Genomic DNA, 14,859 nt, shown 5'->3' on the forward strand with positions numbered 1-14,859 from the left:
AGGAAAATGCTCGGAAATATTTAATTTATAAAAAGGAATGTCATGAGTATGGTGAGGCGGTAGGTCGATGCTTAACGTTAAGGTTTCGCTCGAAGGAGGCCGCTCATAAAATTGCTGGTCTTAAAAATGCTGTAGGAAGTACGGTTCATGATCCTCAATAGAATTTTACAATTTTTCATAGGTTTTATACAGATTTATATACGGAGCAGAAGCCGCGGGATTCAACAAGCAATTTGTGAATTCAAGATGATTTGGTGCAGGTAGATCAGGAGGAGGTAGAGATACAGGATAGCCCTATTACAATGGAGGAGTTAGAGATGGCTATTAATAATATGGCGACTGGTAAGGCTGTGGGACCAGAAAAGCTTCCTGGTGAGGTTTATAGGGCCTTTTTTCAGGATATTAAAACCGATCTGTTGGCAACCTTTCGTGCAGCACACACTGGGCAAGCACCTCAGTTCTGGGATGAAGCCAGTGTTGTGGTATTAAGGAAGAAGGGAAAACCGGCAGAGCTCCCGGGTTCTTACCGACCGATTTCATTTGTCAACTGTGACGGGAAAATCTATGCTAAAATTTTGGTAAACCGGTTGGCGAAGGTTATCTCCCCACTGGTCTCCCTACTTCAACACAGCTTTAATCCTGGACGAGGGACGGTATCCCATATTAACATCTTTTCTCTGATGGTATGAAGGCACTCTCTCCATTGCCACTTTGTGGAGGAGCCAGTGTCGGCCAGTAAGTTTTGGAGGGAGGCGGGTGGACGGGACACACACACACACTCACGCACACACACATATAACACTCACAACCATGCATTCACACATGCACACACACACACACACACATACATTCACAACACTCTTTCCCAAACATTCATACATGCCTGCACACACGCACCAAACAATTTAAAAAGAAAATAAATCACACTTACCTACAGCCAGCTCTGTGCTGCCGCGGTGGTTCTAGAAGGCTTGGGACTGCTGCCTTCCCTCACTGGCTGACCTAAGGTTAGCCAATGAGGGAAGGCAGCATTCCTGACGTCATCACACAAAGTGGGATGGGGTCAGTGAGACTACTGACCCCACTCCACTCTTTGATGCAGTGTCACTGATTGAGACTCAACCCTGAGCGCTTCAGGGCTTAAAACCGAAGCGCACAGGTGCGAGGTAATACGTTACGCTACCCATTGTCACTGAGGGAAGGCCTCAGCAACCTTTGCTGAGCTGCGAACATCTCGCCCACAGGAGCTGTAACTTTTTCAGCCCAGCACAGTTTAGTTAAGGCAGCCAGGGGCCAGTGCTAAATGTGCATGTCTGGCTCCTGGCTGCTTGAACAGAAAGTGAACAGTATCTGTCAGGCTGACCTTTGTTCAGCCTGACAGACACTGTTCCTACGGGGCAAAAGGTGTTGAGGCGTGGTCCCTCCACACAAATGGGCTGGCCACACCTGCGAAGAGCACTTGTACTTATTCCTTGAGAAGGTGGGCATGGTCTCTGTTGAGTAAGTGTCTACAGGCCGGAATGGTTGGAGGAGCTGTGAGAACTTCTAGGCAGTAGTGGTGGCAAACCACCACTATAACACACCGGTCTGATAGGATTTCCCATCAACAAGAGAAAGTCTTGTATTCTCCTTGATAGGTGATGTGTGATTTGGGACAGATGGGGGAAAGTCACTGTTTAAGGATGGCAGTTCCTTTACCAGAGCCACCTCTGCCCCTCCCCCTGTTGTTTCCCCAGGAAGCACCCCTGGTGTAACTTCTGCTGGAGGAAGGTGTTCTGGTATCTTTGGTAAGACTGCGGCTGGTGTGGTGATGTAGCCTTGGCTTCTACACTGGGGTTTTGCTAACTAAGTGGCTCTTGTAGTTAGAGTTCAGAGGGCACCCATGGGCGTGCTAATTCCCATGTCCTTTTTAAAAACAAATGCTAGCATCTCATCAGTCTGGCGGCCAAAGAGACGTTCCAAGTCGAACATGAGGTTGAGCAAATGAGACTGGACTTTGGGTATGAACCTGGAGTTGCAAAGCCAAGCGTGTCACCTGAGGAGGATGCTGGTGTTAATGCCCCTGGTGGCTGGCACCGCTGCATCAAGCGCACTACAAATGCTGGTGTTCAAGAATGTCTTGCCCTTCGACAGTATCTTGTTCCTCCTTTTTCTGTAATAGTTTGGCATGTGCTTACTGAGTTCCTGTATCTCCTCCCACTGAAATCCGTAGTACTTGGAGAGGAATCTGGCAGAATTGGCTACCCTCCAGCATGTGGTCACCTCACCATTGTTTCGCTGGCAGCACCAATTTTCTTTACTCTATCAGACATGGAGAGGGATGAGATCACCTGTGGCTTGGACTAAGGCTCTCTTAAGAGCGATATGAGCCACCAAGAAGTCGGGCCTAACTCCTGAGGAAGACAGGTATGTGGGTGAGGGGTTGTATTTTCTCTGCACCATAGGTGTTACCATTCTAGTCTTTACTGGATCCTTAACTGTTCAGTGGGCAGATCGAAGCATTCCTTTACGCATGGGGAAAAAAAAAAGAGGTGGTGGCCTAAATGAGCAGGGTGTTGGGGTTGGTAGGGGAGGGGAGGTAGTAGAAGAGGAGGTGGTGAAACATGGTGAGGGTTTGTGCCTCTGTCCCAATACATCTTTGACACAGTCTCTGAATGAGCCCCTGAGGCCTATTCTTCAAAGACAAGCTTTCTCTTTCGAGGGAGTGTCAATGAGGGCTTCGGCTGAGGTGATTTCATAGTGTTCTTCCTGGCAAAAAAAATGCTAAAGAGACACTTCTGCCTGGCATCAAATTCCTCATGGAGTGTCCGTAGAATTGGTGTCTGTGGCTCTTCAGATATGGCTGTTGACGAAGCATTCAGCACTGACAGAATCTATGGCTTCAGTGGTGCCTCTTCGGCATCAATTCTAGGCTGGACACCCTTAGATCTAGTTGGGCTTGAAAACCGACAAGGCTGGGCTCTCCTCCGCAGAGGCTTAGACAACTCTTAAGCCTTCTCTTGGTGCAGCCTGGAGTCCAAAGGTGACAGATGCCCAGGAGGCAGTAGTTTATTTTTCGGTGCTATCAACTCAATGTCCATCTCCAGCAAAAGTGCTGTTTCTACCTGTGTGTGTGGCTTTTAATGCAACCGTTTTTTGGTCACATGTCTATGAGAAACTAATGTAGTATTTACAACCTTGGGAGTCTTCTTGGATCAAGGACCAGTGGTCTTTGGTGTCAGTTTGACTTCCTCCCCTTGGCTGGTTTGACAGAATCCCATATGAAATTATGTTTCCCCTTCCTCATCGTCAAAAGGATCTTCTTCTCTAAAAATGTGTAAAGTGTTTCTCTCTGCAGTAGCTTAGGATCTTTTTTGAGCGCAAGGTTAGGCAGGCCTTTCAGGAGGCACCTTTGTGATCTACGTAGAGGCACAGATTGCAGAAGTCATGGTTAACTGACCAACAGCACTTCCACATGCAGTGAATACAATGTTGGAAAGGTGTCTGTTCCATGACCCAGCCCAACCGATCTACAATCTATGATTAACATGGATGTGAGAGGAAAAGTAGTCCATAAAGAGCATTGTAGGAGAGCAGGGTCTGCTTTCCTATGGTCACCCCACTTTTTGCTTCACTGGTTTTCGACTTAATGTGGCTGTGGGCCTGCTAATCAGACCTTGTGGTCAAGGAGTGACCACCCTGCACAGGCAGGCACCATCCAGCGATCGACGACTTGCTTTGCTGCTGCCTCCTGCCGGAGCCCGAGCCCAGAGCCTGACAAGAACCGGATTCCCAGACATCCAACAGCCCGATCCACAGTCCCTGCAAAGCTGAGACTCGTGGAGGCGACGTGGGACCGGCAATCTTGAAAAGTCTGAGACCTGCTAACTGTGCAGCCCCCGAGGTCCCCTTGAAGCTGTGCATTGGGGATTGAGAAGCCCCAGCCCCAAACAGCATCTGCACGAAGATCAGCCCTGCACACTCCACGAGTTCTGCGTGGGGCCCTTTTGCATTTTCCTGCTCAACGCGTCTGCCCGGTCACTTGCCAGTTGGCTAGTGGCCATCTTGGCGACGATCCCGAGAAACTACACTGCTGGTCTGGTTTCTCCAGACTGGCCCTTGCTTCCCTGAAAAGAAGCAGCCCCTCAGACCTTGCTGGTCAGAGTAAGAAGCCTACATCGATTCCTGCATGGGTTGCCTTTGCCAAGGCTTGTTGCCTCCAATCTTGAAGCAGACACCGCCGACAGCGAGAGCCTTCGTGGGACAGCTCGTGACTCCATCCTGGTCGTCGTCTAGGACTCCTGGACCGCGTGGCTGCAGAGACAAGCTTCCCATCAGCACCTGATCGCATCCCGACATCGCCTGGTTCCATCCTGGTTCCACGCTGGTCACTGGCTAGTGACCCAGACTCTGTCCCCTCTGCTTTCAGGTCCTCGACATCTTCGATTCACCCTTGGATCCACCCGGACTCTTCTCTTCTGGCCGCCTGCAGCATCTTTACTCCAAGGCTCCATAGATCTCCACGACGAAACCCGACACACTTTTGAACCTGTGCACCCGCTTCCTGTGGGTTAGGTAACACGAGTACTACAGTGCTCCTGTAGAGGTTTACATCCCTAGTGTCCTAGTTTCAAGTGGTTAAGTTCTATTCCAGTCGGAAGGCTCCTAATTCTTTACCTTTATAACTTTTACGCACCCATTGACTTCAATGTGTACACTCGTGTGCTTTTAGACACTGCACACTCCTCCCGTGGGCCTCCTGCTCCCTAACTATTGTTAGCTCAGTGTAGCCCAAGAGATTCCCAAGGTCCTAGGCCTTACCATTGTTCGTGTCGTGGTACTTACACCACTTTTTTAATATATGGTTTGACGGGCCACCCCGCCCTATCCATAATTGTGCAACCTTTGTCTATTCTATTAAGTTACTTGTTTTGCACTTGTGCTTCTGTGCTCATAAAATGTTCAGGGGTTTGTTTAGAAATAAATACATATATATTGTCAATATATATCTTGTGTGGTGTCCTTTCATTTGGTATTAAAGGGATTTCATATGGTAAAACAGCTGGCTTCACATGCCCTCTTGAGTTTAGCCTAAGACTGCTTTGTCCATGCTACCCCTAGGATAGCTGGTCTATAAGGTTGACTTTACAACTATCACCATAAGGGTTGTTTGGACTGGTGCAAGGTGCTCACTAGTAATGTAATGTAATGTAATGTAATTGCCCATTTATACCGCGCTACAATCGCTCCAGGGAGCATCTCGGCGCCAATGTGTGGTCAACCTGATGTCAAAGTTGCCTTACTGCTTGGAGTGACCAGGACCGGAATCACACTAGTGCTCTGGCAGTTATGTCTGGAAGGTTGTAGATCCAGGTTTTTAATTGTTTACGGAATTCTGATTCCTTAGCCAGTGCTCTTAAGTGTGGGGGGACGGCATTCCAGGCTTTTGCACCTAGTACCGCCAGGGATTTGCCCCCACGGGTTTTAAGTCTAAACCCAGGGACTGTCAATAGGTTGGCATTGGAGGATCGTAGAATAGAATAGTGAACAATATATACCAGGCCAACTTCTCACAAGCATGGTCAGACCCTTGGTGTTGTGTAGTAGTCAGCGGTCCACTGAAGAAGAGTATAGCCACACAAAGTTTTTCAAACACAGCCTTTTCTTATAAAAACACTGATGCCGAAATTGAACTGTGTGGGCCCAGAAATCTTTAAGGAACGACATACTCGGATGCTTCACGGTGTACAAGCAAAACCCAACGGTGGTAAAAACAATCTAAAATGGAGCCCATGAGCATTGTGGAACAAGGGATCCGTCACACCACACCACAGGACTTTAAATACTTTTTCGAAGAAAAATAAACTGCAAATATCTGAGCCCAATACTAGATGGCAGGAGTATGCAGTGCACGAGTGTCTAGAACCACACATGCTATGAACATTATTTTCTAAAAAACGAATTGGGCAATGGACCCCTTTTCATCTTATCACTGTTTATAAGTGGAATCATTATCTCTAACTCAGACTAGGATTTTCGATGTCAGTCGTCAGCTACTCTGAACCAATCGAACGCCAATGGTGTGCTGAGACAAGGTAGAACAAATTCAGAATTAAGACATTTTGCCTTCTCCAGGTAGCTAGTTCTTCCCTCAGAAAATAACAGCAGCACCAAAGAGTGTATACTCTTAACGCCTTAGGTCAGCTCCGTCATGAAACTGGGATGGCCAGATCTGTGCAAGTCTTTGAAGCAAAGATTCACCAGTAGACAGGACTGCCTCAATCCCTCGACTTCTAAAGCCGGAGATCATCAGTCCCAGAATGTCATACCTGATGACTTATTATGCCATCTAATCATATTCCTTCCCTGATCCCTTTGGAAATACACTGCAAGAAAGGCATGGAGAGAAAACAAAAGAGATGAGATGGGCCCTGGCACTCTAATGCAAAAACGCTTCATTCAATATTGCCATTATCACAATAGTCAAATTTGAGGACATAAAAACTAGTGTGGCCAACCAGATTACAGATTAGCTTGCTTGAGGCCAATTTATCTATTCTTATTAGGTGCCACTAACCCCACATTTCAGCTTGTTTTGAGAGGAGAGGTTGTTCATGTCATAGTCCCACATAAACGAAACATGATCGGAGAGTCTGCATCCCTCCTACGGTCCCATATTGCCCAAACTAGTATTGATTTTTACATTTACCCATCAGTTGAATGTCCTAAGGGGCATGTCAGGACAGTGGGGCAGCCATAAAAGGACTCACTTAACAAAACTTAAACGCCAACATACACAAAGCACACCATCCCAGCGGTCTGGTGACTAAGTCTCAATGTCCAGCAAGTGTCAAAATCGAAGGGTCAACAAAACAAATCTCGAGATGGCATTTCAATTTTCTAGACAACCTCGTTGATATTGTCAGGGAATGTGCTGCTTTTACTTTTGTTGTTCCGGTGATGAGCCCCATTTTTCTGAAAGAGTCCAATTTCAGGCCCTCTCCAATTGTAAAAATCATTACTCGAGCGTGGCATTACTTTTGATGTTTGGCAAATTTTCGTCTGCATACATGTAAATATTTTAACTTCTGCCTGAAACATTCTCAGGCAACATTAGAAAATGTAGAGGGGAAACAACAGCAATGTAAAATTAAATGTTTAATCATAAAAGAAATTCTGAACAAAAAAAAATATATATATATATCCATAAAGAAAAAGAGTACAGAAGAGTTTTGCAAGTAACATTTACCTTACAATGATGACATAAAATTACAAAAAGCATTTACTATTGATAACACTTCTAAATGAAAATACAGTGGCGCCGATGGGATTTGGGAGTAAATTAAATCGTTGGTTTGCAGCAAAAATTAGTTTGCAATTGTTCAAAACCCTTCGATACAGAATGATAGATCTTCAAACACTCAACAGTAGTTCAGTGGCTCTAGGATAGCCCTCATGATATACCAGCTCTAAGTCACGACATCTCAACATCAGCCAGTCTGGACCTCGACCAGTCCATCTAAACTTGCCAAGTCATTGTAGCCCTTTTAGAATATCATTTTTTTCCGGTCTCTATTTCACGTTTGCAACATGGGGATACTTCTCTGCCTCTTCCTACCCTCCCTACTACAAACCTTCGTGGTTCTGGATTAGAGGCAGCTATGCAGATACATCTGAAAAATACATTGGTCGCATAATGTTTAATTATAAAATCTCAACTTTTAACTCTAATCTGCTTTAGCTACCCATTCTCTTCTTTCTTCCCTTCATACTGGAATCTCCACCTCCTTTTCACAGTGGTCTATATAAAGCGAATCATTATTAAAATGGAAAAAATATACTTCTGTTTTTTTAAGTGTCTTTTTAGGTCGAGCCAGGGCAGCGCGTGCGCTGCTCTGGGAGCCGTGCTGTATTGGAGTAGTATGTATGTGAAGCCCCGCCCATTCTCCACCAATATTTGTCAGAGGCTTGTTCCATTGTCCATAGTAAATGCCGGCCCTTTTACTTTGGTTGTTACACAGTGTGTCTACTTTAGTCTGCAAGCACTATTTTCTTTAATGAGTTTCTCTAACTGCTCATTCGCAGTTGTGACCACCAGCTTGTTTATGTAACTTGTAGTAAACCAGGATCTCTGAAGGGGCCATGGGAGACAGAAGGGGACAACTCAACGATGCCTTAAATCATTTGGAATGCAAAATGGACTTGCAAGAGTTTGAGCTACTGGCATTGTAAATGACAATGCCTTTTACTTATGTTTTAAAAACCATAAATAAAAGTCATTATCATTTACAATGCCAATAGCTCAAACTACTTATTACATTGCAGATGCTTGTTATTATTAATTTTATTTACTGAAACGCTATTTTTTCAAGTTTAAAAAAACTCCATTACAATTCGAAACAATGTGTTTTAAGAGCTGCTGTGAATTGTGGTAGCTTTTAAATAGGGTGTAATGGCAGGGTGGATTCACAATGTCAAAAATGGAATTAGATGTACTGGAAGGGTGGGTTCACAATGTCATGTTGTTTTAAATCGAGGCAGAGGTGTCCAGTAAAGATAGACACCACCTAACTGTAATGTTTTTAATTCCTATTTTATTCTATTTGTGCAACAAGCTTCTGTTTTTCATGATGACTGTTTAAAATGGACATTCATACAGACTACGTATTAGTTAATAGCGTAAAAAGCCTACTTACCTAGATAATGCTGCTATGTTTCCAAGCGTGTAAAATAGTGCAAACAGTGTCTTTCCACCCTTCGGAATAAATAACAAAAACGTACCCTGGAAGAAAAAAAGATGGCAAATTAAATAATAATTTAAGAATGTGTAAAACAGGCTGGAGAATGGGAGGGCGAAGTGGGGAGAGATATTGCAAAAACCCACAGATAATTGGAGCTCTTAACAATAACTAATGCCACTGAAGTGTTGGTGATGAACCTTTGTTTGCTATTGTTTATTGCTAAATCCAATAAAGAGATTTTTTTGTAATGAATCTTTTTATTGAAACAGACATCGGTCCAAGTAAACAATGCAGAAGACACAATCAAATGACATGTTGGAAAGGCACATAGAGGAAGAAGATTACAATTTGACGCACGAGGGGAACATCACAGGGCCAATAAAGAGATTTATATAGAAAAATGTATTGTGTAAAACAGCAACACTATTGCTATTTTCTGTGAGAGAAGAAGAGCCTAATGTCACCTTATCTTTAAATACGCAAAACAAAAACTGCTTTCTATATTGCAAAATAAATCCGTCTGCTCGTTAAAAGTTTAGATATTTAGATTCTGATACGTCTGGGGCCTGCTCCTTTAAGGTATCTGGGTGGAATGGGACGTGACAAATAGTGATTGGGGTCTAGGTTTATCGGCAGTAAGGTTATTGCGTAGTGGAAATTTGATGTCATACTTGGATTTGGTGTACAGTTATGTAAATGGCATTTTAACGGCATCGTTTATAGTTTGCAGTAAAAAAAACTGTTGGGAAACAATAATGAATAAAATAATAGAACAGAAGATTTGCAAATTTACTCACAAAAGTGCCCTCCCTGTATACATTTAGCCACAAAGGTTTTGCAAATGGTGTGCAGAAAGTTGGATTTGGTTCCCTGCGTCACTAGGAGCCATCAGAGAGTTCTCAAATATGGGCCCTTATTACACATATGGCGCACTTTCCTGAAGGTGCCTTTGAATAGGTGCGCCATGCGCGAACAGGGAAAATGTGCCCATTACCGAGGATGTACTGCCCTCACGGCAGTCACAAACTAGTGTTGTCCTGGGGGAAGCGCATCCAAGTGAAATTCGGAGCCGCTGCTTCAAAGGCGCTTAATCTTTCACTGTGCAGGTGGCAACCTGCCTGCACTTTGCGGACAGGTTAGAGATCCCTTTGTAGACGGGTAGAGTGAGTGACTACATCCACCTACAAGGGGATGTCTGGGGGGAGGGGGTCCATGGGGCCTCATTTACCCCCTCCATAGGAATGCCATCAGGGGGTTCACTGACAGTACAGTCATGACAACTTCTTTGCCTTTGCGCCCGCGTCCATAATACAGCAAAGGTGCAGAGGCGAAGAGATTCCTTCATTTGCACGGGAGTGTGAGGGCATGGCCTCTTGAGAGAGCACCATACTATCAGTATTATATTTGGGGCCACACAAGCATCTGCAGCCCTTTCTGTAATTCCAAAGTGACCTGGGGCACACAAAGTGGGCGCACATGCCTGTTGCTCCGTCAGGGCACTTCTTGTAGTACGAGCCATGCTGTGCTGCGGTCAATGTTTTGAGTTTCATGTAAAAAAATTACTAAACCCATTTTGCTCTTAAAGGGAGAAGAAACGTTAAGGATTCTTCTTTTATAAAGACTATCATAAGAGAAGTCCCATATCAATCTCAGAAAACCGGCACCATCAGCCATGCATGGAATCTTCTACCCCAAATGGTTGCTACAAATGTGCTATGACTTCCGTTTGGCGGTTTGATGTAAGCAGTAACTCTTTTACACTTAATCGTATTCCAAGACAACAGACCAGGTTTTCATACTGCAAGACTTGAAATACAGTCAAATCTTCAGTGTCTTGTGAGGTGGTTTTCACTGATTAAAATAGTCATATTGTCAAACGGAAACAACTAACTTTTAAAACAATACTTGCTATCTTAACTTGCATTAGGCAGTGGTTGTGGAAGCCAATAAGGCACTTGTGTGCATGCCATAGAATTTTTTTAAGTACCCAAGACAAATATGTGGGTGACGCCCACTTTCAATATGGCTACAAAGGCCTTTGCAGCCTTGCCTTTCACAGGCTTTTCAAGGTTCAACCCCATAAGGCATGGCACGTTGTTACTGCATCTTTTCCACAGAGGAACCAAGTATACATAAGTAACTTTTATTTGAAGGTTTTTTTCTTTTCATTTTTTAAAAACCTTTTATTTTTCAAAGCAATACATATTTTGTGTAAATTCAAAATAACAATCTCCCTATCTTTTTAGATGCAGACTAGTCAAACGCATGCAACTTTCCTTGTAGGTATTTGTCTTGCTTAGAGTGAACTACTTCAGACTATTATTCAAATTATTCCCAATTCCTATTTTTCAGTAAATTAAGTGTTCAATAAATATATTTAAAAGTCCCTTATGGGTCATGTGTGTTTCATTTAATTATTCATTTTTCTGAAGATTCTACAAAATATTATTCTAACTAACAAGAATAAAACAAACCCACATCGATTTCTGATATTTAAACGTCCTCTGGATATAATACTACATAATTTAGTGCTCTACACAGCAGTAGTACTGCCCCATGCGGATAGATATCCCATTGCAAATTCTAGCATTCATTATACTGTCACATCTATTTCATTTGAAAGTGACTTAACTGTTTTCATTTCTTTTCACTTTGATAAATTCAGTAAGCTAAGTTACTTAGCTCTTTCCACTTTTTAAAATTTTTTTTAGATAGTTTATCCTTAGATTTTCGAATGTCATGATAGTATCCTCCTACATTAGTAATATGGAGTGAAGGCGGAACATATAAAGAGCTTAAGAATAGTCAGTGATATTTATGTACACAATACCATCCCATCAAATCATTTACACTAACTTGCACATACGTTTCAATTCTTAGAATGCAGTGAAGAAAATAAAAAGATAAAAACCTATAACCACAGACATTTTGCTTATCCAAAGATGAAGGATTCGAAATCATCAATATGTTCACAAATTACAAGGTATAAAAATGTTTTCAAATATAGCAACAACATAATACTGTCTACAAGTATGCTCCATTATATATCAAAAGTACACGTATGAGTCCATTGACAAAGAAGGCTTTTAGGCTTTTCTGCTCCTGTGCATTCACCAACATTTGGGGGTCGATCCACCTTGAAAAGACCACAACTTCCCTCTCACCATACCCGAGATATTCTTACACAAGTACAGTTCAGTTTAAATTTAAGAGGCTGGATCTATGTCAAATTTTCAGGCAAACTTAACATTAAGTGGGAGCAATATAGATTAATTACATAAAAATTCATGTGGAGGGGATATTCTAAAAATCTGGTGTGGAACGGGACTCCCTGAGGCGGACACATTTGGATTGCTAAGAGCACACCAAATTTCACTCAGGTATGCATGGCTTTATGAATCTGGCTCTTTTTGAGAATTTTTACCTGCTTTGCTGGTTTTTCATTTCCTTTTTAATGACTTGCTTTTTATTTAGTTAGTCATGAAGCAGAAACATAAATTACGTTTTGAGACCTCAGAGTAAATATTCGGAAAATAAACAAATTATCATATCACTCCCTCATTCCCCTGCATTATATTTAATGTAATATTGTGATTCTACATGTACTTTCTTAAGCTATCAGGTATGGAACGAAACCTCACAAATAGCTGAAAGCACCCTTCTGGTCTCCTGCCCTGCACGTCTTTTCAAACACAACATTTAGTGAACTGGCTAATTCCCAATGGGGATCAGTGATTTAAATAAAGTATAGAGAATGTAGCATTAACAATGTGAAGTCTGAAGAAGGGACATTCCCAAATATTCGTTATCCTAATAAAAGGACCGTCATAGGGTCAGATGTACTAAAACTGGCTGTAAAAAATTGGTCACAATTTGCAACCAGTAAATAATTTTATGAACTGGCCTGTCCTGTTCTTCTTAATTATTTACTTATCAATTGGCTAGGATATCAAGCTGCAAAGTGTTTTTAGGTGGAGCCTGGGGAGCAGATGCGCTGCTCTGCGAGGCATGCTGTATTAGAGCATGGAATTGAATCCCCGTCCACTCTTCGCGCATATTTTTCACTGGCTTGTGTTATTGTCCTTCGTTAACGCTGGCTTCTGATTCGTTACTAGGCTTGTTAGTCCCTATTTAGTACCGCCTTGTCTTCATTTGTAACCTCCCATGAGGACACCCCCTTTTACATGTGTTGTTGCTCGGTAGACTTTAATTACAGCCTCCGAGCACCATTTTGTTTAATGGTTTATTCCTGCTGGAGGTTGCAGGCACGATATGCTCTGTTATTTTTTTTATTACATAGCACGGCAAGCCATGCTGATAGTGGTGGACGTAACTTTGCTTTACTTGCTGCACCAAACATGGCTGCATTTTTTTAAAACTATTTATTTTAATGAAAAATCTAAATGGTTCAATGCCGCACTTACACTTTAATGTTGGCCGTACCCTTTTCCTTAGACGAGCCGAGCTGTGTCTAAAGAAAGGGGTGTGGCCGCCATTAAAGTAAAAGCATGGTATGGGGAACTTTTACAACTAAAAGCATTTGTTTGTCAACTTGACAAACATTCCAATGTTGTCCTTCATAGTGGTTGCTTTCAACAAAAACCTTACTTAGCCTGAGGGGATTGAAATCACTTCAAGCTTACTGAGAACTTTGTTTTATTTGTAAGAACATTCTGCCCTCTAATGGCAGAGTGTTCCGATAGCCTTATAGCCCTCCGTACCTGGGCTATACCAGCATTAAAGTTCCGCTCCATTGTTAAAGGCATTTAATAGTTGGTGTAGCCGCTACAACGGGCTAGAAGGCTATATTCTACCTCTCTTCTTTCCAACCAATCCACATTCCAAGACTTTGCCTCACACCCAGGTAATTACACTTCCCTCCACATTAATGGAATCACTGTGCTACTTTTGTTTATAAAATCTGGCATTCTGAAGGTTAATATCAAAATATACTGTCTGCTTTTGTAAAGATAGGCTTTAGGCAACTGCAAAAAAGGTTATTTGATGCAATATTTGAGTGCATATAATCCAGCAGGTGTCTAAAACAGGTATAACTAACAACTGTTATGCAGTAATTAATCGCTCATTATATTTGTTAATGTCCATCGAAAAAATATATATACTTACAAGAAAAGAACATGCAATTCCAGCTATGAAACATATGGCAAACCATTTCACCCTAGTGCCAAAACTAAGTGATGTAGAATCCACAATCTAAAAAGAACAAAAAAAAAGATCAAAGTTCATTACAGAAGACAAGAGACAGCAATCAGATGATTTCCATGTAGATTTCAGCAATATCCACCGTAAATTTTCTATATTAACATCTCAAAAGAATTCCTTCTCAAATCAGTGTGAATTCCTATTTAACTGTAGCATCCAATAGACTGATGGGATGCCTACCTAAACACTAAGACACCCAAGGGCATTTACAATGGTGGCATGTAGCATTATATGCAAATAATGAAATATATAGTGGTTATAGAGCGCACAACGCGCATATTCCATCAATATACAGAAATTGATAGGGCTGAGGTTTTTTTGGTAAATATCGTTTTTTGCAAACACAAGGAGATGATAAATGAAGTGCTGAGACTTTTCAGACACTCACCCCCAGCCACAGATCTGGGTTGAATCCATCACCGTTCCTTAGCTCACTTCGCCACCTCAGTTCAGACGCAGCTATAGTTTTTCTATTGATCCTCGCCCATTCACTGAACCAGTTTCTTGGACAGAATTGCGGTTATCAATTAGTACAGAGAATTTAATTGGCATTGTTTAATTACCCAAACGAGAGGTATGTGAAAAGGCTGGATGCAGTTGGTGGTATCAGTAGCATAAAGTGAGACTGTTTGGAGGTAGAACAGGACAGAAATAGTGTCCCTCCACCCCTCCAGCCTGCTACGTTTGTGGCAGGCGAGGGCAAAGGACATCACACTGGGTTTACGGAGTTCTTTTCTCACTAATAGGACTCAGACGGTCAGTTGTGGGGATTTTACGGCTGAGCCCTGCAGCCTCCTGTGCTGGGTCCTCGCTCAGCCCAACTTTGTTTAATTTGTACTTGGAAACACTGGCAAATCAGGTGTGGTCATTTGGCTTCCAAGTGTGGTCATATGCTGAAGATACTCAGATTATTGTC

The 14,859-nt window shown here is 42.6% G+C and overlaps 1 protein-coding gene across 2 annotated transcripts in view; it reads right to left on the minus strand.

Annotated features, from left to right (window-relative positions):
• Window positions 1–14,859, minus strand: part of SFT2D1 (SFT2 domain containing 1) — a 222,664-nt gene that overhangs the window by 87,349 nt on the left and 120,456 nt on the right. For both annotated transcript variants that reach the window (XR_015296488.1, XM_086925296.1), the window contains exons 2-3: window positions 13,848–13,934; window positions 8,676–8,761 (exon numbers count right to left, since the gene is read on the minus strand). Coding sequence is in view for 1 of the 2 variants with exons in the window: in XM_086925296.1 (XP_086781422.1) it covers window positions 8,676–8,761; window positions 13,848–13,934 (173 nt within the window). In the remaining variant the exon portion in view is untranslated. The remainder of the gene's footprint in view (window positions 1–8,675; window positions 8,762–13,847; window positions 13,935–14,859) is intronic.

The sequence above is a fragment of the Lissotriton vulgaris genome, chromosome 6 (genome assembly GCF_964263255.1).
Source record: "Lissotriton vulgaris chromosome 6, aLisVul1.2, whole genome shotgun sequence".
Lineage (NCBI taxonomy): Eukaryota > Metazoa > Chordata > Amphibia > Caudata > Salamandridae > Lissotriton > Lissotriton vulgaris.